Genomic DNA, 21,304 nt, shown 5'->3' with positions numbered 1-21,304 from the left:
TATTACTATGGGCCTGGGCAGAGTAACAGCAATATTTACTTTGAAGGATTGAATTTGGGCCAAGTTTTTGCAAGCCCGGTCACACATGCCCTGTCCACAGGGGACACGCTTCTCTGGGAATTATGGCTGCGCAACGCAGTGCCCGCAAATCAGTTGCCGCAGAGCACGAAGATGAAGCAGCTTTGCAGGAAGCTGCGGTGGTAACCCTGCACGCAACTTAGGCCCATTTGTATGAGGTTTGATTTGTTCAGCCAATGCTCGGCGATGCTCAGTGTAAGAGCAGCAGCGGCTGCTGTGGGCGCTCCGGCAGGACGGGCGGTGTCCGAGCCGCAGGTGTCCGGCACGCCGGGGGTGTTCGCTGGGCCCGGGCGGGCGCCGCCTCCTCGCTGCCGCCGCTTTCTGCGCGGAGCCCGCTGCGGAACCACCGCGGAGCCTCGCAGGGCGGCACCGTGCGGGCTCTTGAGGCCCCGGAGGCGGAGCAGATGCAGAAGACGAGGAGGGAAGGGAAGCAAATCCACGAGGGCCGTTCTGGAGGCTGCAGGGCCTGTGGAAATGGAGCCGGGGGAATTCACACGGCAGTGCCGCGGAAGCGCCGCCTCACGCGGGGCCGGGCGGGGCCGGGCGGCGGCAGCGATAGGGCCGCGCCGTGTGGGGCGAACCCGGCCCGGCCGCGCCGTCCCCGCCTCCTCACACCCGGCCCGGCCCCCAACCCTATCACCGAGGGCCGGCACAAAAGCCTCGGCCGGGCCCGCTGGCAGCCGTCCTAGCGCCGGGTTCTGCTTCGCCGCGCTGTCCCGGCTCCTTCTCGCAGGACGAGGATGCGGGGCCTGGTGGTCGCTGCTTTCCTGCTGCAGAGCATCGCCGGCTCGGGCGCGTTCGCCGCGGGGCGGAGGAATGTGGACCCCGAAACGAACATGAACATCGTGAGTGGCGGGGCCGCGGGGAGGAGAGCCCGAGCCCGCTCTGCTGGAGGGGGGCAAGGGGAGGCTGGGCGAGCTGGGCTGGCAGCCGCGGTGACAGCCCCGGCGCCTTCTGCCACCTGCCAGCCCGCTCACACCCGAGGCTTGCGCGTCCTCTTTCTCTACTCCTCCTTCCAGGAATTCCTTGCCTATGTTTGATCTTTCTCTCACACTTTTTTCTGACCCAAACCCATGGATTTTTGCTAGGACAGTCTTTCGGAGCCTCTGTAAAAGCGGATGTTCGTGAAGCACGGCGAAGCTCCGAGCACCATGCTCCTGTGTTCTTACCCACCACTGCTTTTCTCCCCACTTGGCATTTACCCTCTTAACTTTGTTCTCCTGCTGCTGTAGTAGCTAACTCCTGAAATATTTCCTGTTGGTAGCCGGTATTAGTTGCTCTTTCCTCTGCCCTATCTAAACTGTGCCAGTTTTTCACATGAGAAGATGCGTCAAGATAGAAATGCTTAGGGTGTATAAGAATAGAAGTGCTTGGATCATGTAAATACAGTTTAAAGGACTGAAAATAGTGATTTAGTCTAAGGCTAATAGCATTGGAATAGCACGTAGCCTTAAAATAATTTTTGGATATTAAAGTCACTGTGAATAATTAAAGACGTATTTTAAAAAAGCAGTATGCTTAATTAAATTCTTCTCCTCTTCCTTGCCCCACAGTCTAAGAGAAGAATTCTGATTATGTAATGCATTTCTTAGATTTTCTCAAGGCATGGTTGGTATCATAAAACCAATGACATAGCAAGTTCACTGCCCTAGTGCAGCTGCATCAAAATAAAATAATATGAAGCCCAAGAGATAAGAGATTAAACCTAATAATGAAATCATACCATAAAACAGGTGTGGGGATTTTTATTATTATTTTCCTGTTTGCTTTGACAGCAAAGTCACTTTAAAGCTCTGCACTGGGCATGAGGTTTGAGGAGGAAGGTAAGAAATGGCACATCCTTCTCTCTTTCTATATGCTTCAGTGGTGCCAGTGACTTTCTTCTGTCCTCACTTGTTTGTTACATGTTTTCTTGAGAGGAGACAGTTTAAATATTTGACAAATCTGGGTCTTGGTGTTTTGCCCTGTTACCACAGTCTCCTTTTCAACACTTCTTTCTCGCTGTAAGCACCATGTGGCTGGGACATTCTAGGGAGTCCTTGCAGATTCCTAGGATTCAGTCTGGCTAGTTCCTGAGTCTGTACTGGGATGTCTTATTAAGAAAATCTGCTTATTAGGCAGCTGGCACATTACTACCGCACCCTTTCCTTCCACATTCCAGTCTTTTAGAAGAAACCCAAAGGGTACTTTGCATGTGTTCCTGGACTGGTTCCAACATGTTTTTTTTCCTCTCCTCAGAGTGAAATTATTACTTTCAGAGGATACCCTAGTGAGGAATATGAAGTGACAACAGAAGATGGATATATTCTTTCCATTAACAGAATACCTTATGGAAGAAAAGGCCGTGAAGGTAAGATTTATGTCTGTTTGGAAAAAGAAAGAATGGAAATGAAAAAGCTGTCTTTGATTTATGAAACTTTTGTTCCTCTAATAATCCAAAAGAAGATGAAGGACTACCATGGTTTAAGACCATGGAGGAGATGCAGGGTGTCTACAGGTGAGGAGCTGGGGGACAGAGAGAAGAGTGGTAATGTAAGCTCAAACTTACAAGGGGACAATATGAGCAAAGGCTTTTGTGAGGACTGAATGATAGGATGCTTTAAAAATGAGACAGATGTGGAAGAAGAGATACATGTAACTTTTGACTTGCTATCCTTGTACACTGCATATTAACAGAATTAACAGTGTCTGTGCAGTGGCTGAATTTGTTATCAGTCTTGCCACCATCCCTTATAAAAGTGCCTACAGATATTCATATAACAGCAGCCCATTTGCATAGAATTAGGTATTCTAAGGATTGCCTCAGAATACTTTGGACTAAAAAAATCCTAGGATTACAGATAAAAACATGAAGCTCACAGAAGAAATCTGTGATTGTCCTATAGCCTTGGGTATGAACGAGACCTGTGGAAAAACCCTCTCCCCTGTCAAAGGCCAAGCAACAGCCTTCCTGAGCTTATCAGTTGGTTTTGTATGAGTTAGGATGTTTGCACTGTCTGTTTTCTTTCACAAGGAGTGTGTAAAGATCAGTGCATGGATGAGCCCTATCAAAGCTGGCAGGTGTCTTTGTATTTAATTCCTGAGAAGCCCGCAGGAAAAAGGCTGCCTTTGTACTTACTGATTTTGTTGAATCCTTCACTAATGACATAAGTAAACAGAAGTTTCCTGACTTCTGGGAATTCTCCACATACCCCTTGCCACACCCTCGACCCCAAGTTCATGTTTTGCAGAGTGCTTTAATTTGAAAAAACAAGGATTACTGACCACATTTGTGGAAGTATGAGCTCCTGGGAGAATGAAGATTTCAAAGTTCATGTTGATCTTAAGTTTTTATAGGCTTGGTATCTTTTCTCAGAAAGATACCAATGATGTGTTACTGCTGACTTAGCATATATATGCCGTATTTTTCTTTTGCAATACCTGTGTGATGTGAATAGGATTCCTTGGAATTATGTATCACATGATGTTTTGGAACAAAACCCACAATTCTTCAGAAAAAAAAAGGGAGGGGGGGGGAAATTTATGGAGAGCCTAAAAGCAAAACATCAAGGATTTTTTGTTTTACTACTAAAAAAACCCTAAAACAACTGCATAGCATGGTGAAAAGGGCGTGGAAGTAAATCTGTCTTCGGCTTCTTGGGTCTGTAGCGAAGAGAACAAAATGTTCTATACAGAAAGGGTAGTTTAAGGACCCACCTTTTTTTATTCCCCCTCTGGGTTTTTTAGGATTATAGGTGATAGAAAGTCATTATTATTATTCAAGTCAGTTTGTCACATGATTATGCAATTCACGTGGAGATCTGGTGACTGCTTGGTAAAGTGAAAAAGGAACTGCCAAAAGTTGGAGGTTAATAAGAGAACAGAACTAAAGCATTAAGGCAGTTGAACAGTTTTCCCCTTCCAATGTTACAAAACAAGCAATAGCATCTTGAGGAGAACCTGTTCTTCAAAAATTCTTGAAGTTGGTTCATCTGAGTTTAGTAAAAGGGAAGAAGCTATCGATGGTAAGTGGAACATTACTGGAAACAAATTTAGTGTGAGGCTTGACAATCCTGTTTATAAGACAATAAAGTGTTAGTGCAGCAGAGTAAAGACTTCTGTTGAACTGTACTGTCCCCAGTGCCAGGTGGGCACTGCTGGACATTTGCTCTGCTTGCCTGGACAGTATGCCATGTGGGTTTTTAACAAAGTGGGAAAAGCAGGCACTCAAAAGGTTCCTTGCCACATATATAAAGATTTCCAGAAAAGAGGAGTATTGCTTGGAATTTGAGACTTGCAGCAAACATTTATGGACATGATTTGTGATGGACGATATAGGTGACTGAAAGTTGTGATTTATCTGTTTCTGCTGAAAGATCCAAGTCTAAATTATCAATGGAGGAAGTACTGTGTGAGTCTGTATCATAGCAGAGTGATGTGTCACTGGAGGAGGTAAATCCCTGAGTAATCTCTGGCATTGAGCTAGTTACCATGTTTCCTGTTTCCAGTTTTCAGAGCAGAAGTAATAGCCAAAACACCTGTGCTACTGTGAGAACCAGAGACAGGTCTTTGTAGTTTCTGAAGGCCTTATTTCTCCTGAAGGACTAGATGATAATTGATTTTCTTTGTGTAGAAGCAGGAACCTTCAATTTTTAAATCTGCGTTTCACATAAAGGTGCAATTTCCCTTTTCATGACAAGTCAAGACAGTCTTCTTAAATTCTACCTGGGTCTTAACTGTGATTCTTACAACTACCCAATTTAAGGGGAGAAAGTCCTTTGAAACAGATTTCTTTGTTGGCTACTGAACTGCTCTTCAGATTCTGCCAGAGCTTTGGTGATGGAAGGATGTTGCACAGAGATACTATCAGTACCAGTTGCAGAGATTTCCACAGCACAGCACAGTAGTTTGGCATTGCTTTGACTAGAAAACAAAGTTCTCAGAAGCACATGTGTGGAGATGCCTTCCTCAGGTTTGGGGGCAGGGCAAAGTTCATAAGTATTAAAACTGCTTCTGTGTTTGGGCCACTTTTCTGCATCTGTGAGCTTGAAACAGCTGTAAGGGCTACCTATATTGTTCTTGTAGCTCCTGCTTTTCTCATTTTTATTTATTGCACACTTGTCTGTTTTGAGCTTCAAGTTATGAAACTAAGAAGTTTCTAGTTTAAAATTCTTAATGATAAAAAGTGGCTTTTGGTGAAAAAGCATGTGATTTCACAGCACTATGACCATTATAAAAATTGCTAGTCTTAGTAGGTAAATCAAGTAGATTAAATACTCAAGTGCAAATCTAAAGCAGATTTTCAATAGCTCACTAGAATTATTCTTAGGTGTGCAATGCCAGATGAACAGGAATTTATAATAAACACATTCTTTTTCAGGTCCAAGGCCTGCTGTGTTCCTGCAGCATGGTTTGCTTGCAGATGCCAGCAACTGGATCACAAACTTGGATTACAACAGCCTTGGCTTTATGCTGGCAGATGCTGGCTATGATGTGTGGCTGGGAAACAGCAGAGGGAACACCTGGTCCAGGAAACACACACACTTCACAGTGAAGCAGGAAGAATTCTGGATTTTCAGGTATCCTTGTTTTGCTATCCAGTCACATTGTGAAGTGGCAGGATATTTTTATCTGGTTACATGTGTTGCACACGTGTAGGGACAGTAAAGGGGAGTTTTGAGGTTGGTATAGTGTGCTGAAACTCATAGGTCATCAGTAGAAAACTGAAAACTCAATCATCAGAGTTCTGTTTTATCCAAAAGAAGCTTTTCTTTATGTCCACACTGATTGGTGCAGGAAAGCTCTGTGTGGCTGTTCCTCACTGATTTCTTAAACAACTGACTTTCTGTCTTTGCTTTGTAGCTTTGATGAAATGGCTAAGTATGACATTCCAGCCTCAGTGGACTTTATTTTGAAGAAAACTGGCCAGGAACAAGTATTTTACGTTGGTCATTCACAGGGCACCACAATGGGTATGTGGAGAGATACATTTATTAGAATATATTGTGTTTGAAATGGTATCAAGTTCCACATATTTGATTTAGTGATTAAAAATTAGGGCTCTTAAAAACTACTGCTTTTGGTTTTTAATGGCTTTCTGGAATGTTTGTCAGCATTAAAATGGAAAGACTTAATCTTTCTGTGTTTATTTAAAGGTGGAAAGCTGTTGGAATGATAAAGTGAAGTCACAGGTAGCTGGCAGTACAGCTCCTATTAAAAAAAAATTGATGAATTATACATAATAAAATTAGACACATCAGACAGAGAATAAAGATTTTCATTTCCAGAATATTTTGCTGCATGTAAGGCCTGGCTCATGTGCTTTAGACCTTCTAGTAGAAATAGATAGGCATGTTAGGTTAGTAAGCATTAAATTGCTTTCTGGAGGAAAGCAAGTCTTTTGAATTACTGTATTTAATTTGGGATTTGTAGTAACTAGGTTAATTTACATTATTTAACCTAATCCTAGGTACTGCAGTCAAACTATCAATCTAAAAATACTTTTGCACACTTTCTCATAGATTTTTGTAGAATTTCTGCCAGGTAAAATTCTTATCTAACTTGTGTCAGTGATTTTTGTTAATTGTTCTTATATTATTTACAGCTTTTGTTGCTTTTTCAACTTTGCCACAGCTGGCTAAGAAAATCAAAATGTTCTTTGCCTTGGCACCAGTAGCTACAGTCAAGTTTGCCACTAGCCCTCTGGTAAAATTGGGATTGTTTCCTGACATGCTGCTCAAGGTTTGTATTTGAGTGTAAATGTTTCAAGCCAATTGAGGTATGCCCCTTTCTATCTGAAAATAGCATAGCAAAGAATGTTAATAGCTGTGGATTAGAGAGTAACATATGACAAGGATTCTGGGTCAGTTTTACCATAATGATGCTACTGAAGTCAGCAGTGTCTTCTGTAGCTTTATTACTGTCTAGTGAGACAATTTGCATATCTTTAAAGAAGTATTTTACAATTACAGCTTACTAGATGGAATGAAGTTGGTTTCCCATTTACATATTTCTAGAATTTAAAATAGGGAAGTCATATGATTGACTTAGTCACTGTGTTTTAGAAGAGTTGTATAATATCTTTATACAGAATACAGTTCATGAATTGTCATGAACTTTAACCGATTTGTTTCACAACCAGCCATTTAGTATTGGAAGAGGATCCTTCAGAAGGTGATTAAGAGCAACAGCTTTATGTAGATGCTGTGAATCATCCTCTGGAGGAGTTTACCTCTTCCATATTAACATCAAGGGGAATGAGGCAGGGCTGCAGTAAGTGCCTGAAGTCAAACATTGTGAAACACCCTGCTGTGTGTCATTTTTAACCATCACTTTCTTTCTATCACTCATGAAGATTCCCACACAGAGCTGTTTGCTCTGTGACATAAACCTCCTTCTGATCTAACTTAAAATTGATTTAAAGTCTGTCTGTAGTACTAGTTCCTTGCTCTAAAGGCAGTTAACATGAAAGCAATGCTAATCTTTGTGATCTCCTATTCCTTGCATAATGAACTTTGTCTAATGAGACTAGCAGCTGATCAGTGCCTTGTGCAGATGTTCATGTTGTGCTGAGGAGCTTGATTCTCATAGTGACTTGCAAAAAACTGGAGTGAAGGGAGAACCTGACCGTGACAAACCCGTGGGTCAGTCATGTCTTTAAAGAGCTGTGTCACTTTTAAGGAAGTTTTCAGTGGGACATTTTAAAATCCTTGAACATTTTAAAAATACCCATCAAGAGGAAGTGGTCACTACATCGCATGCAACTTGTTTTTCTCTCATGGTTTGAAGAGAGGAAGTTGCAAGTACAAAGCCATTTAAAATTAGCAGGCATACCTTTAACATACTTTAGCTGTAAACAATCTGATGACAAAAAGCTCTACAGTATAACTGTAAATTTTTGAATTTAAAGTTAATTTGAATTTGAGATTAGGTTTGAAATTCTTGGAAGATTTTCCCAGTTCCCATGTACTTTTTGTGGGGTTAATGGACTGCACCATTTGTATTAGAAGCACTAACCATGCCAACGCTGATAAGGAGATCAGTGATTTTCATATGACACACCTGTCACCAGTGCAAATGCAAATAATTACCTCAAGAGTGCTGTAGTATAAACACTGAAAATAGGTCATTCTGTGCAATTACATGTTTCTTCTGTGTGTTTGTTATTTTCTAGGACATGTTTGGAAAGAAACAATTCCTCCCTCAGAATTCCTTGCTGAAGTGGCTTGCTACCCATGTTTGTACCCACAGAATACTTGATGACCTTTGTGGCAACTTATTCTTTCTTCTATGTGGTTTTAATGAGAGAAACTTGAATATGGTGTGTTCTAGTGACTTTCTTTAATAGCTAAGTTATTGTGAACTCTAACACAGTATAGACTAAACATATAAAAAATGCTTAAGGGATACCATTATTAGGTTTAAAATTAAGCTTGGGAGTTCTGTTGTTCAATGCAATTAATCCCCCAAATGTTTTAACTTCTTATCTCATCTGTATGTATGGCTCCAGTTAATTTCTGTTTATAACAGTTTTAAGTGGAATGGAATAGTTTGTTAGTTGTTCAGGAAGCAACAATGGGTAGAACTGATGCACTATGAGGAGGAATAAACCATGTTAATGATCTTGTTGCAGAGCCGAGTGGATGTGTATTCAACACACTGCCCTGCGGGAACGTCTGTACAAAACATGATCCACTGGAGCCAGGTAAGGTTTCCAGAATCTAAGGTGCCCACGACTCCAGTTGTTTATAGAATATTGATGTGTCTGATACTTACATGAAATAAAATGCCAAAATATATGTGCAGCCTGGTCCAAGTGGAATTTGGTACTGCCAAAAGTTAGAATGGCAGTGGTTCACTGAAGCTGCTTTCATGATAAGAATTTATGGTGGTTCACCTGTCTTCGGTATTTCTTTGAAAATATAACTGGAAGTTATATAACAGGAAGTACCTCAACCGAAAAAAAAAGTACAGCAGAATAATTTACCTCAGAGAGATGCTGTAATGAGTATTTGTTTCCCTTTCAGCAAACCCTGGTTTGATTACAAGTTACATTTTTAGCCAGTGAAAAGCAGCAGATATTCTGTTCTATTCTGTTTTGCTTCATTTTATATTTTATTAGTATATTTTGGTGTTCATCTCAATGCACAATTTCATGCCTGTGATGCTGTTGTGCCTGCAACTTGGTCAGCAGCCTGACAAATGAGACATTTGCCATGGAATCAATGATCAGTGCTACTTGTGATTTCATAGTTGGAGTTGGTCACCTAATCAGAGGCAATGTGTTCTACTGTACACAGCTGTTCAAGGGTTGGCTCAGAAAGAAACTTGTGAAGGTTTTTTTTTTCCCAGATCCCTGTTATATAAACTTCTGTTTCTGAAAAAGTAGTAGATGGTAAATTTTGCAGAGTAGGCTTGCTAAGAAAGCTCCCTGCATTATTCATACACCTTTAAACTTCAGGGTAAATATTTCAGAAGTAAACATGGAGCTGCCACATCCTGGCTTTGGATACACTAAGCTGTTTTCCTTAATCTTTTCTACCAATGCTAAGAGGGAGTCTGAATTCTTAAGGGACAAAGTCTAACAGTATTGAATGTTAATGTTTTCTATTCCTGTGACACTGGGCAAAGCAGTGATACTTGTTAATATTTGGCATTCCACAGTTTCTTGTGTAGGTTGCCATTGCCAGTTCTCCAGATGCCTACACTTTTTAGTTGTTGTGGTAGTAGTGTTGCAGTTCTTTGTATGTGTATTTTTTTATTTCTAGGCTGTGAGGACTGGGGAACTCAAAGCTTACGACTGGGGAAGCAAAGCTGCAAATATGGCTCACTATAACCAGGTAAACATCTTTTACATCTATAATTCTGGAGTGTCACAGAAAATAATCCTTGGGCACTTCTCAGGGTGCTGCATTTATGCTGCATGCCAATGAGCTGTTAGTCTTATCCAATAACCAGACTGGAGATCTGCTTTTTCCAAAATAACAAAAAAAGAAACCAGCTGGGATATAGAGCTCAGAGGTAGTCCTAAGTCAGTGCGGGGCTCACATTTGGATATGGAGCTGTGGTGGCACATGTTTTCTTGAGGGGAAGTCCTGCCAGCATAGATCATGAGATCCCCCTTTACTTCTCATCATAAGGCACAGACTTGTCAGATCATGTGTATTGTTTATCTTTACTCTATTTAGTCTCCATGCATTTTTGTTTCTAAATTGCTGCCTACAATGCCAAAAATACTTTGCCCCTTGTCCCTTAGTGACTGCAAAATACTTCAGTATCATATTTTCAGAGAAGCAGTCACTTTTAGCTTTAGATTAGAGCTGAAATACCTTGAATGAGATGAATTTTCTGAGATCCTGCTACCCTGTGGTCTTTGTAAACTCCTCAAACCACATCTTTACTGCTTCACATACTAAAATAATGTAGGACTCTTGCAGTTACATTTTTGGTTTAGCCAGGACTCCATCTCTAGCTGCCCAAGAGAGAAAATGAGTATCTGACACATTCTTGCAGCTGCTAGTATGTTCCACTGGCAGTGTAGGATCATAACTTAATTTTTTTTTTTTCCCTAATGCTTTGTTTTCACTTTGTCTCCTCAGTCTACTCCCCCTTTCTACAAAATAAAAGAGATGACTGTACCAACTGCAGTGTGGACTGGTGGACAGGACTGGCTGGCAGACCCAAAGGATGTTGCTATGTTGCTTACTCAGATCACCAATTTGGTTTACCACAAAAACATTCCAGAGTGGGAACATTTGGATTTCATCTGGGGCCTGGATGCACCTTACCGCATGTATAATGAAATAATTAACATGATTAGGAAGTTATCTCTAAACTGACATGGTATTTCAGAGTATTGGTTCACCAGGAATTTGTCAGTTTTGGAAATTATGCTTTTCTGGCAATATGCTACATTGCTTAGGATGATGCATTTTTAAAATGCCAGCAATGACTACTGAGTTGGATTCATATTTGGTTGTTTTTTCTCAGTATTATTTCTCTCTCTTCACAGTATTTTGCTGATTTTGCACACAGTGGCATGGTACTCAAAACACAGTAGGACTTGGCACAAAAGGAGTATGTCATGTGCACATAAATTTAGTCACCTGTCTGAAAGACAAATTAGACAAGTTAGTCCATTCAGCACCTCAGGTGCTTGACACTTAAAACAAGTATTTCACTGTGCATAAAACACAGCCATTTCTCAGTATGTGGCCGCTTCTAAGTACCTTTGAGAAGTACTTCTTTTACTGCAGTGACCTATTTGGTGCTGGCACTTTACAAAGCACTTAGTAACTTTTTGCTGTGGTATTATTTTAGCCATCAGACAAAATAAGATTACTTCCCTTTTCAATATTGCCCAGAAGAACTGTAGTGAAGCCAAAGAAACCACTGTCAGTTAAAATCTTCGATTTTGGGACTGATTCATTGCTGCATTTTCTTGCTTTGATGGTGTCCTTGAAGCCTTTAGTGTTTCATGTACCATCTGTGGATAGAGGTCGCAATTCTGCCAATGTTCAAACAAAACCACTTTCAGTTAACTCTGTCAATAGGTTGTGGCTTTCAAGGAGAGTGATGTAACATATTTGTGTTTTGCACTGACCACTAACACTAGAAAACAAGCTCCCCCAGTCTACTGCTGGTGAGAGAAGAGCCAAAGCATTAATTCTACAGCTTGAGTGACTTCATTTCTGTGGACTTTTCCCCTTAATCATCTGCAGCATTGAAGATCTGTTTACTTCTTAACCACTTATAGAGTGCTCCCCACCACTGTGTTCAGGAACTGAATAACAGCCTGGAGAAGCCTGACAATATTACTGCATCTGGATTTATCTCAGTTTCTACTTCAAACTGGGGCTAAGACCCCATTTAATGGGGAAGAGGATTCACATCTGCCTCACGGGTCTGACTTTGGAGCTTTTTCCATTGACTGTGCGGAGGACTTCGGTTTCTCTGAGACGCATAAAAGTTCTGTGCCAAATGAACAATCCCCAGAGTCAGTTGCCTCAGTCCAGAGGATAATTTCTGTGCCATAGTTGGATTCAACCCAGATTTCTTCAGTAAACCTAACAGGATAAAGAACCTTTCTACATGTCATAGGAAATAATGCATTTTTAATTGAGGCAAACTTGTTTTGTAAAAAAATTAAAAGAAATAAAAAAATTGCAGAAATAGATACAGGTTGTAAATTAGGACTTGTTCTTTGGGTGTTTTTGTTTGTCTGTTTGGTTTTTTTTTTTTATTCCTAATTCAAACTCAGGGAATTCTCAGGTGTTGTTTAGGGACAAAGTGGTTCACTGGTTCATGAGACTTTGGTAGTGATTCCTATCAGGACCTTTAAGTCTGCTTTAGATTTGTGTCAACCAGATGTGCTTTGCTTTGCTGTGCTGAAAGGAAGCCTCTGTAGGAACCCAAGGTGGCTAATTCAACAGTTGTTAGGGTATGTGGTATGGCAAGAGCCATGTGTATTATGTTTATTAAGCTTGAGCTATTTCAATAAACATGAGACCTGCTTGGAGTTTGGAATGGTGTGGTGTTTCACTTCCTGTTTCATGAATGCATGGGAATTTTTGGGACAGAATTCAGAAAGCCAAGTCTGTTTTTCACAACTATTAATCCATAGAACAAATACAGAAAAAAAGTAAAATAGCTAAGTAAACTTCCATTTTACTTTTTCCTGAAAGAAGCTTTTCCCAAGCTTAAAAAGCCATTCTTATTTAGGTGGACTTCTCTTACCTTTAAGTACCTCTCGTACCTTTTAAGTAAGGTACAAATTGCAAATAATTACTCACAAGACAGATCCATTTTCTAAGCCTTCAGGTGAGTCTTTTAAACCACTGACGTGGTTGAAAGCTTCTTGTATCATATTCTTAAATCTTGGGTAATTGGATTGCTTAACAGACTGTCTGGTAATCTCATAAATGGCATTTAATCATGTAGTAAGGCAGGGAGCTAATCTTTGCCACAGTACACGAGGCAGCTTTTGACCTTTGTCGCCTTCAATAATGAATGTGCTCAGGCTATACCTTTCTTACATCCTTAATACTGTAGTTGTGCAGTCGAGCCAGTAGAGTGTATTAAATCCTATATGTTGCCACCTTTGTCAGCTGATGAATACCCTGTGTGTCTGAAAATAAAGCCAGAATACTGGAAGCTTTACACAAAAGCCATGATAGAACTTCACTGGAGTAGGGCTAGGTATGAAAATTGAAAAATATATGGATATTGAAAAAGTATGAAAAAGCTGTTTTAGTTCTCCTTGAATCACTAAAGTTGCAGGCTCTGTGTGACATTAGCTTGGAGAGGTGTCAGTGGAAAGAATGATGAATTAAGTGTTGAATTAAGAGTTCAGTGATGAACAGTACATTTTTCTAAGCAGATCATAAATACCAAGTGCCTGTTCTACGAATCTCTGTGTTACAGGCGAGCATGCATGTGCTGTTGAAGGCTGGCTGAACATCAGCTTTGGACAGTGTAAAAGTGCACTGGCTTAACAGAGGGCATGGGATGCTTTCTGCTGGCTTGGTCTCAGCATTTAGTGACTGCTAGAAAGCCAGAAGAAAGTGGTCCCTGTTCAGCTGATGGATCGTCAGACTCACAGAGCTGAAGAGAATGCACGGTCCAGGGCTTAGACTGAGAGATACACAACAATCCGACATACGACGGGTAACACAGACATAAAGACATGGTTTTGTCCTCATGTTGTGCTTGGAATTTGACAAGGATTTTTTTGTAGTCATCTGCAAGTATATTTCATGTTCATTTCATGCAGAAGGCCCAAGGCTAGTGGAGTGTGTGTTTGTTAGTGAATGATGCACTAGCTCCACGCAGAGTGTTTTTACCCTGGTTAGTGATTCCATGGCTAGTGATAAAGGTTTATACATCAACTCAAGCAGTATAGAAGTGCCTCAGCATAGGAAGGGCATTTCTACTTGGGCCCTGTAAGAGAAACAGTTTTGTCAGCTTGGGAACAAAATTTTTATATAAATTATTTATATTGAATGTGCCATCCAAAACACAAACAAACAAACTCCAAAGCCCCCCAAAACAAATGAAAATGCTCCAAATGAAACAGAAGTGCCTTAATATTATAAAAAGCTATGAATGGCTTTACTCTGTAAGATGTGATAGAGAAACCTTGATGGCTGGATAGGTTTTTGGATGTCTAATAAAATGGCTCTTGGTGGAAGATTTTTCCGGTAATGAAAGCATTTATAATGTCTTCTCCCTTTCTTGTTTCATAAAACACAAACTCATGCTGCAGCATTGCCCATCAGGAGCTTGCCTTTCTTCCTTACAGCCTATTTTCATAAAACTTTATATGACCAAAATAATTGAAATCATCAATGAAATAAAAAATTATGAAGGTTGGATGGACACTAGCCACACCTGTAACATGATTACCTAATTCTTAGTTTCTGAGTGGAAGTGTCTGCTTTGTGTTCTGACTCTTCCAGAAATTAAGTCTATAAGTTGCTGAGAATGTAAATCAATTTCTCATTCCTGAGTTATGAATTCTGAATGAAAGAATTTTAGGATATTCTCCTGATAGCTATTATTTTGAAAACTGATCCTGTTAAGGTAAAGTTTGAGAATTAGGAATTTATTTCACTGGCAGTTTTCCATTGTCAGCCATTGCTTGAAACTAATTAAAATGTCCTTTGATTATGCCTTTTACTGGCTTGACAGGTTCTCAGTGAAGCTTGGTTGGGAGGTAGATATTAAAAATTTGATAAAGAAAATGTGTTGGTGCTGTTAAGAAAAGCATTTTGTGTTTAGGCTGAAGCTTTTAATAGAAACTGGAGAGGACTGTGTGTTCTTTGTCCTGACATTCTCAGCATCCCTGTGGGCTCAGGGTCCAAGCTGCTTACCAGGGTTGCGAGGAGGAGAGTTTCATTATTTGTATCCAGATGCTTCATTTGAACATGCAGATTAACTAAACAGAAGGGGACTGCAGGTTACAGTCGTAGAATCATTTAGGGTTGGGAAAGACCTCTAAGATGGAGTCCAAGCGCCCTCCTTCCCTCCGAACCCATTACACCCATACAGCCTGTGACAGACCCGTGCCCACCAACTTTCCGCTGCTGCACAGCAGTGTGTGTGGTTATCGCTGGGGCTTTGAGCCGAGGAGCGGTTCCCGGTGCCGTTATCCTCCAGCCGGCGGCGGGGCGCGGGTGGGCGCAGGGCGGCGCTGCCGCTCGCGGAGAGACCGCGGTGCTGAGCGGGACCGCCTGGGACCGGGCTCGGGCGGGGCTCGGGCGGGACCGGGACGGGACGGGGGCGGGACCGGGCGGGGCTCGGGCGGGCTCGGGCGGGGCTCGGGCGGGACCGGGCGGGGCTCGGGCGGGACGGGGGCGGGACCGGGCGGGGCTCGGGCGGTACCGGGGCGGGACCGGGCGGGGCTCGGGCGGGGCTCGGGCGGGACGGCCTCGCACCTGCTCGGCGGGCAGGTAGGTGAGTCCGGGTGTGAGCAGCGCGTTGTGGCAGCATGGTAGCAGCTTCCTTTAAAACGAGAGCAGGCGTTGCCGCAGTTTTCCGCTGCTCCTGATGCCTGTCCTGCTTCCCTGGTGCTGGTGCTGAGCGAGTCCAGCCCTCCAGCACGCTTTTCCCGCTAGAAGGCTCAGCGTGATATTGCCTTATCTCTGGTACAACAACAATTCTACCGTAGAGAGGGGGAGAAGAGGAGGATGGAAAAAGAACTTTTCCCTCTAATGATGCGTTAGTTTCAATATGTTGATTCCAGTTTTCCCTCCCGCTAACTCTCCCTCATTTTCCTACCCGCTGTAGCAGTGTGCTGTTTGCGTTGTAGCTTGTACCTAACAGCGCAGCCTGGGGTAGGTGCTTGCATCGCGTGCTCATGTGGAATCTATTTAAGACCCTTTGTGGGGCCTCATTCCAAACTATGTGCCCTTCAACCTAAACTCTGTAGCAGGAGTGAGTTTTTGAGAGAGCCATTTAGATTCTTGTAACACATGGGAAATTTTGGCAGCATTGCAAGTTGAGTGAAAAAAAGCTGGGGGTTGTGTTGCTACGTAAGGTACAGAAAGGGTTTGTGTGTACTTTGTCATCTTTTGTGTGTGTGTGTGTGTGTGTGTCGTACTTTGTGCTGATAAGGAAACTGAAGTTAGAAGAGCGGAGATATGTGGTAAATGCAGTTTGCTGGCTAAGCCAGGCGGCTTGGACTCGGATTGTGGAGGATGAGTGTCTGTGCTCTCCGGTGCGTGAGGATGAATGGTCCCGAGGCGGGGGAAGCCGTGCTGCGGAGCGCTCTCCGGGCGGCGCCAGCCTCCCAGGTAAATGCTGCTCGCTTGCGCCTTGCTCGGCCTTCATGCTGCAGTGAATCCTAGAAACAGCGCTGCAGAATCCCGTTATTTTTCCTTAAGGGATTTAAGAATATTTTTCTATGACCTAATCTGCAGGCAAAATGCCTATTCTTTAAAATTTAGCTTGTGGGCAGCCATGGCTCTAAAAGTTTTTGAGACTTCATGTATCTGTAGGGATTAGACAGAGGAGTGTCTTTAAGGCAGCTGAGCAATTTATGTCAATCTCCCTTAAATGAGATTTGGAATGCATTATAGAATAAATTGATTCCCCTGAATAATTCTAATAAAAGAGAGGATCAGTTATCCCATCTGGGAGACTTCATTTCTGATTGTTACTGTACAAACCAACAGAAATCACATGAATATTCTTGGACACAGATGGTGATCATGTTATAAACACCTTATTGTGAAATAGAGATTAGGATAAAAAGCAGTCAGAAGATTGAAATGAAGCTCTTGGATATAGATCCTCATCTGTTAGATTAGTGTCTTGCACTGGGTTTTAATTTACAACAGTTAATGGTCCAAATAAATTAATTCAGCAGAACAGTCTCATAACAGCAAGGAATCTGAATTCCAAAATATATGTGGAAAAGGTAGAAACCTGTCTCCAACAAGGACCTGCTGATTGCCTCAATAATAGCACAGGTAATGTTACCGTTTAAGCAAAATTCTTGAAGCCTAAGGAGAGAACAGAATCTATTGAAAACAGTTGAAACTGAAAGCAAACTTAAGTGTTACAACTTTATGCATATCCAGAAAAGGTCACTGCTAATTAATCATGCTTAATTATTCAGAAGAAGGAAACACGATCTCACATTTGCCCCATCAGATTTATTTTTTGATTAGCAAAGAAGTAAAATCATCTGAACAAGCTAATAAAGTCATCCAGGAAGTTGACCTCATTTCCAATATTAGAATAAATGCTTTACCGACAAAAGAGGTGAGTTCATAGGAAGCTTATGGCAAGCTTTGTTTCCCTAAATGTTCAAAGCTTTGTTTTTCTTTTTCTAAAAGCACAAAAGAAGTGATGTCTTAGTGGTTAAATCAAAACTTCCATCATTAACCTCTAAATATTTTTAGCAAATTAGGAAGGTTGGAGTCAAGCCTGCTGGCTGTGCTTGCCTATGGTCAGAGGAAGATCCTTTAAAGGACATAGGTCTAACTGGTGGATCTTTTAAATGCATATGTTAATTTGATACATGGGTAAAGGATTTTCATATCAACTTGCTAATAGAGCTGTTGAGATCTGGAGAGAATATTGTAATAATGTGATAATACTGGTCACTGAGCATCTGGTAGCATAATGAGATTTCACCCTGTATTCTTCTCTGCAACAGAGGGATCTTATGTTCTTCAAAAGTTGTTGGCTCAATTTTGCATCTAGTCAGGTCGGGTGAATTTTTCCATGTCAAGTAGATACAGGTATGTAAAGGAGAACATGACCTCAAATGCTGTGTTAAATGGAGAAAAGTCACAGCTACCACATCCAGACTAGTAGTGTATTGTAGGTCTCCCTGCGATTTTAACTAAGGCTATTTTATAACCAAGGGATCATTAAGAAAATACGTATTTGCACACAGCCATTATCCACTAGATATCCACTGGTCAGACCTGGAGTTTAGGTAGCAGTCACATTAAAAAAAAAAAAAATCAGTGGTAATTTTTATTGCCTTATCTATAAAGGCAAAAGGATAATAAAGGAGACACAATTCAAACTTAATAAGAAACAGCAGCTTTTAAAGTGTCTGCACTAAGTGGAGTGGAACATGTTCCAGCCCTTTCTCTGAATCCCAGCATTAGAATTCTCTACTTCTGCTTGTTTTTCCTACTGTGCAAGTCTCTTGTAGAGCTCTGCTGATAACCTTGGCCAGCTAATTCTGTTCTGAGATTGTAATGCATTATATCACATTCTGTATGACAGGAAAGGGAACTTCCCCTTTAACGATACACATTGCTATGTAAGAATTTCTGGGGGTGGAGTCACTGCTTGAGCAGGCTGCATAAAAGTGTGCAGGATTTCCAGCTGCCTCAGACTGCAATCAGCATGAACTGCAGCCTGCCACACCGTGTGCTGCTCAGCTCTCCGATGGAGGGACAGCGGGACAGGTTGTGCCTGCAGTCTCTTTGGGACTTTGTCACTGCAAAGGAGCCATTGATCAAGTCACCGTTTTTTCCAGTGCTGTTTTCTTTTACAGCATACATGGCTTTCTGTCTTCCATATATTGCACTGGACTTTTTAAGCATTAGACTACCAGACTTGAGAAAATACAAAATCCAGCCGCAGAACTATCCGAGTCTTGGAATGATGGTGCCTTGCATTATTCAAAGTGTATATCACCATGTTGTTTTGATCTTCCCGGTGACATTTCTACACTGGTACTGGAGACCCATGAATCTACCAGTGATAGCTCCAGAGCTGCCTGAAGTCCTGCTGCAAGTAGCAGTTTGTCTGCTGCTGTTTGATTTTGAGTACTTCCTGTGGCATTTGCTGCATCACAAGGTGCCTTGGCTCTACAAGACCTTCCACAAGGTGCATCACAAGCACGTGTCGACGTTCGCCCTTACTACACAGTATTCCAGCGTATGGGAGTTGCTCTCACTGGGATTTTTTGCTGCTATAAACCCACTGCTCCTCGGATGCCATCCTTTGACAGAAATGATTTTCTTCCTTGTAAACATTGGTTTGTCAGTGGAGGACCATTCTGGATATGACCTCCCATGGTCAACTCACCGACTTGTGCCTTTTGGATTGTACGGAGGAGCACCACATCATGATCTCCACCATCTGAAATTCAAATCGAACTATGCTCCTTACTTCACACACTGGGACAAACTCTTTGGGACATTCATGGAGTCACATTCTAATTAAGAATATTTGCCTGTGGATGAACTCTTTTTATAGACTAAACCGGGACATTATTTTTTTAAAGACATACAGAAGATTGTATATTTGAAGCTGCCTATAAAAGCAATAGCTATTTATAACAAATCCTCTTAATATATGTGTATTTGTGTGTGTACTTGGAACTGCCTGTGTTAAGGGACTGCAAATGGGAAAGTGAATATCTGTTGCTTTAATTTGAGTCAAAGGTTTAAGGGAAGCATTAAGAGACATTCTCTCTCCTTTCCTTCTTTCCAGCTTTCATAAAGCATGTATCATGTTGCTGTATGATGTTTTATACATACGCCAGAACATTATCTTACTGTTGTAGGATGATTTATGATGTAAACAGAAAAGGTACACATCATGGATTTTGTGGAGTTTAATCTGCCAAAGAAAATTGTTGCGCAATGATTTTGTAAAATATTGCTGCCAAGTCAGGGTGGTTGGATAACTGTTAAATGATTTTGATATTTATATTTTTTACCTTGATATACTGTCTCTTTTTAATAGAGAATAAATATGTTCATTCTTTTAAAATCGTATTATATTTCATTTCATTAATTCCTCTGTTTATATTAGGAACAGGTATGGTTCCTTGTGCATAGGTGTCATTAATTTGAATTATAAAAATCATATAACTGTTTGGGTTGGAAAAGATGTCTAAGATAGAGTCCAACCATTACCCTAACACTGCCAAGTTCACCACTAAACCCTGTCCCTGAGTGCCACATTTACACATCTTTTAAATACCTTCAGGGATGGTGAGTCAGCCACTTCCCTGGACAGCCTATTTCTGTGCTTGGCAACCCTCAGTGAAGAACATTTTCCTAATACCCAATCTTAACCTGCCCTGCCACAACTTGAGGGCATTTCCTCTTATCTTTTCCCTTGATACCTGGGAAAAGAGACTGACATCCATTTTCATTTCAGTTTTGCAGACTTTTATTATTAAAATATTGTAATATTATTTCAAAAGCGAATAATTTACTTTTTCTCCAGAGTATTTATTTTAGACTCCAGAGTATTTATTTTAAAATAGTTTACAATTTTGTAGAAACATAATATTGAAGAATGGAGTTTAAAAAGTCATAGTGAAATTTTATCATTATATTTTTGAGAAGCTTGAACAATTTTTACTAAACAGCCCCTTAAACGAGAGCATTTGTCCTTGACAATCCTATCAATTAATTGTTACTTGCATGCAAAACCTTGTCAAGGAATATAAACAGAGTTTCTACAAAGTAGATGGTTCTTTAAAGCAAATTTCAGGGGAATAGAATCAAACCTCTTGGGATCCTAAGACATAGAACAAAATGTCTATGCATTGCTAGAACAGTTACATAGAGAAGATCAAAACAATCAAACCAAAAATCTCACAGAAGTCACACGGAAAAAAATAGGCTTGAAGAGATAAGCAAGGCTTTGATGTCTCATTCAGCAGAGATCCATACAGATGCCTAATGTCCACTACAAAACATTTTAATGCTGGTAATCATCTATCCTGTATTGCTAATAAACTTCCCAGGATAATGATGGAAACAGAGAAAGCACAAATAATGTAAGAAGTGTGGAAAGAACACTTAAACATCATCATCCAAAAGTCTCTTTGTCCCTATGTCTAGAGGGTTGTGTGACCTTACAGGGGCTGTTTGTCCAGTAGAAGAGAGAACCCTTAGTATCTCCAACAATGTGAATTTATGAAGGAAGCAGCCCTTTGAGACACTATGTCTTTTTGATAACAGGAAATAATTTTCATAAACATCTTCATAAACAGTACAAAATGCTGCAATCTTAGTAATTAAATACCCTCTCTGCTTTCTGGATATCACAGAAGAGCAACCCTTCTTTTCTTTGTTAAGAACATGATGCATACTAAGAGCAAAAACTGAGGCTTGAGATAATACTGGAATCTGCCATTCATCTATTAAGCTGTGAGAAAGAATCCCCAGTCTTTCTGAAGGTTAATCTTAGGTATCTTGGTGTGTTCTAGAAAGAGAGGGAAATATTCTTTCTTTTCTGCTGAATGCAAGAGGCAAAA

General features: G+C 41.1%; 2 protein-coding genes across 4 annotated transcripts; both read left to right on the top strand.

Annotated features, from left to right (window-relative positions):
• The first annotated feature begins 687 nt into the window (after nucleotides 1–687).
• On the top strand, nucleotides 688–12,574 carry LIPA (lipase A, lysosomal acid type). The gene is made up of 9 exons (XM_058841595.1): nucleotides 688–923; nucleotides 2,317–2,432; nucleotides 5,433–5,636; nucleotides 5,920–6,029; nucleotides 6,662–6,798; nucleotides 8,231–8,377; nucleotides 8,690–8,761; nucleotides 9,825–9,896; nucleotides 10,656–12,574. The coding sequence occupies exons 1-9, from the start codon at nucleotides 819–821 to the stop codon at nucleotides 10,893–10,895; spliced, it is 1,203 nt and encodes a 400-aa protein (XP_058697578.1). The 5' UTR covers nucleotides 688–818; the 3' UTR covers nucleotides 10,896–12,574.
• Nucleotides 12,575–15,462: 2,888 nt separating this feature from the next.
• CH25H (cholesterol 25-hydroxylase) lies at nucleotides 15,463–19,772 on the top strand. 3 transcript variants are annotated; one of them, XM_058841351.1, is made up of 3 exons: nucleotides 15,463–15,506; nucleotides 16,171–16,349; nucleotides 18,304–19,772. In XM_058841351.1, the coding sequence occupies exon 3, from the start codon at nucleotides 18,427–18,429 to the stop codon at nucleotides 19,249–19,251; it is 825 nt and encodes a 274-aa protein (XP_058697334.1). In that variant the 5' UTR covers nucleotides 15,463–15,506; nucleotides 16,171–16,349; nucleotides 18,304–18,426; the 3' UTR covers nucleotides 19,252–19,772. The 3 variants fall into 3 exon arrangements, with proteins under 3 accessions (XP_058697334.1, XP_058697336.1, XP_058697335.1); XM_058841353.1 differs by having other exon boundaries at nucleotides 15,490–15,510; XM_058841352.1 differs by lacking the exon at nucleotides 15,463–15,506 and having other exon boundaries at nucleotides 15,524–16,349.
• The last annotated feature ends 1,532 nt before the right edge of the window (nucleotides 19,773–21,304 follow it).

The sequence above is a fragment of the Poecile atricapillus genome, chromosome 6, assembly GCF_030490865.1.
Source record: "Poecile atricapillus isolate bPoeAtr1 chromosome 6, bPoeAtr1.hap1, whole genome shotgun sequence".
Taxonomy (NCBI): domain Eukaryota; kingdom Metazoa; phylum Chordata; class Aves; order Passeriformes; family Paridae; genus Poecile; species Poecile atricapillus.
The sequence above is the reverse complement of the archived record's forward strand: the minus strand, read 5'-3'. Positions and strand labels throughout refer to the sequence as shown.

What these genes read in the sequence shown, in the direction of transcription:
- LIPA (XM_058841595.1), top strand. Translation starts at nt 819, where the DNA reads ATGCGGGGCCTGGTGGTCGCTGCTTTCCTGCTGCAGAGCATCGCCGGC. An exon ending in GAAGAATTCTGGATTTTCAG is followed by an intron (nt 5,637 to 5,919) that starts GTATCCTTGTTT and finishes TTTGCTTTGTAG; the next exon opens with CTTTGATGAAATGGCTAAGT. An exon ending in ACATGATCCACTGGAGCCAG is followed by an intron (nt 8,762 to 9,824) that starts GTAAGGTTTCCA and finishes TTTTATTTCTAG; the next exon opens with GCTGTGAGGACTGGGGAACT.
- CH25H (XM_058841351.1), top strand. Translation starts at nt 18,427, where the DNA reads ATGAACTGCAGCCTGCCACACCGTGTGCTGCTCAGCTCTCCGATGGAG.